The 1,597-nt window shown below is 39.3% G+C and overlaps 2 protein-coding genes across 2 annotated transcripts in view; one reads left to right on the top strand and one right to left on the bottom strand.

Moving 5' to 3' along the window:
* LOC106867744 (uncharacterized) overlaps nucleotides 1-1,115 on the bottom strand; it is a 4,857-nt gene extending 3,742 nt beyond the window's left edge. Inside the window, exons 1-2 of the mRNA XM_014912707.2 lie at nucleotides 1,029-1,115; nucleotides 487-635 (exon numbers count right to left, since the gene is read on the bottom strand). Of these exons, the coding sequence (XP_014768193.1) occupies nucleotides 487-635; nucleotides 1,029-1,094 (215 nt within the window). The 5' untranslated portion in view covers nucleotides 1,095-1,115. The remainder of the gene's footprint in view (nucleotides 1-486; nucleotides 636-1,028) is intronic.
* Nucleotides 1-1,597, top strand: part of LOC106867736 (uncharacterized) — a 103,334-nt gene that overhangs the window by 61,217 nt on the left and 40,520 nt on the right. The gene's annotated exons all lie outside the window — the stretch shown is intronic.

The raw sequence follows: 1,597 nt of genomic DNA, 5'->3' as shown, positions 1-1,597 counted from the left end.
GGACTCGCGGTCATAGGATTGCAGTTTCGATTCCCAGACCAGGCGTTATGAGTGTTTATTGAGCGAAAACACCTAAAAGTTCCACGATGCTCCGGCAGGGGATGGTGGCGAACCCTGCTGTACTCTTCCACCACAACTTTCTCTCGCTCTTTCTTCCTGTTTCTGTTGTTCCTGTAATTCAAAGGGTCAGCCTTGTCACACTCTGTGTCACGCCGAATATCCCCAAGAACTACGTTAAGGGTACACGTGTCTGTGGAGTGCTCAGCCATTTGCACGTTAATTTCACGAGCAGGCTGTTCCGTTGATCGGATCAACTAGAACCCTCGTCGTCGTTAAGCGACGGAGTGCCAACCATAATATTATACATCATTGAGATACAAAGTATATCTGTAAACTTTCCTCTTAAATATTGATTGTGAAAGTGTTCAAAAGACTAATTACAAAATAATTAAAGATGTTAATTACGAGCAAAAAGGTAATATATACTTCTCATTGAAAGTAAGGTCCTGTAGATCCCAGTCCTGCAGTGGATTTACAAGGACTTTGTCTTTCTGGAACCACGATGTAGAATTTGTCCCTGTACCGTTGAAAATGAATACAGTTGTAGGCCATTTATCAATCAACTGAAACTGAACCTGCAAATAGAAAGTTAACTGATCCGTAAAGAATCTAAGCAAATGAGGGAAGATAGAGTAGTATAAAGAGAAAAGAGGTTATGATGTGATACGGGGAGAGAGTAGGAGGGAGAGAAGGAGACAGGGAAAAGTGAAGGAAGAGTGAGAGTAAGAGAGAGTCAGAACAAAAGAGAGTAAAATTAGAGAAGTCACAAAAAGCGGGGAAGAGAGAAAGAGAGAGAGAGGGGGGAGAGAGAGAGAGAAGGAGTGAAAGTGAGAGGACGGAATGTAAAATAGAGATTGAAGAAGTGTAAGATTAAGATGGAGGGTGAGAAAGAATTTGGATTTAGGATTGACAAATATGTAGATTGTTTATTAACTGAGATTCATTTTGAAGTTTCAAAAGTTCATTACCTTTTCAATAGGCAATTTGTCCCAATATAAATAAATAGGACTTCTTTTAAATGAGTTTTCAGTCATCTCAAATACTTTCTGCCAGCTTGAACCTGAATCACCAATAAATAGTAATCAATAATTTAGATGTAAAGATACAGACAGGATATGTATGTATGTATGTAATGAGTTAAATAACATATAAGTGTACAAACAAACGGGAAACAGACATAGATAGAGTCCAACTCATCAGTTATCGGACCAGCGGGTCAATCGCAATTTCGAGCCTAATCGATAATATCAAATCCCCTAGTGCTGGCGCCGACAGCAGAAGCCTTCGCGAATTGGCGAATAAAAAAAACAAGGAACAAGACAAAAAAAACATGTACAAACAGACAAGAATGCGATATAGACAGTTAACATACAAATGTGGAATAAATATAATCTAAAACGAGACAATTAGCGGATGTACGAGGGACCGAGAAGAAAACAAACCGGACTGTTATTCTCCCAGCATTGACTATTTTCGTTTTCTGTCTGGCCCGAAGGCCTTATTTTATTCGTTTCCATTAGCGATACTTCTGCGATAA

Source organism: Octopus bimaculoides, chromosome 29, assembly GCF_001194135.2.
Source record: "Octopus bimaculoides isolate UCB-OBI-ISO-001 chromosome 29, ASM119413v2, whole genome shotgun sequence".
NCBI classification, from domain to species: Eukaryota; Metazoa; Mollusca; class Cephalopoda; order Octopoda; family Octopodidae; genus Octopus; species Octopus bimaculoides.
This window is presented reverse-complemented; position numbering and strand designations above follow the sequence as displayed.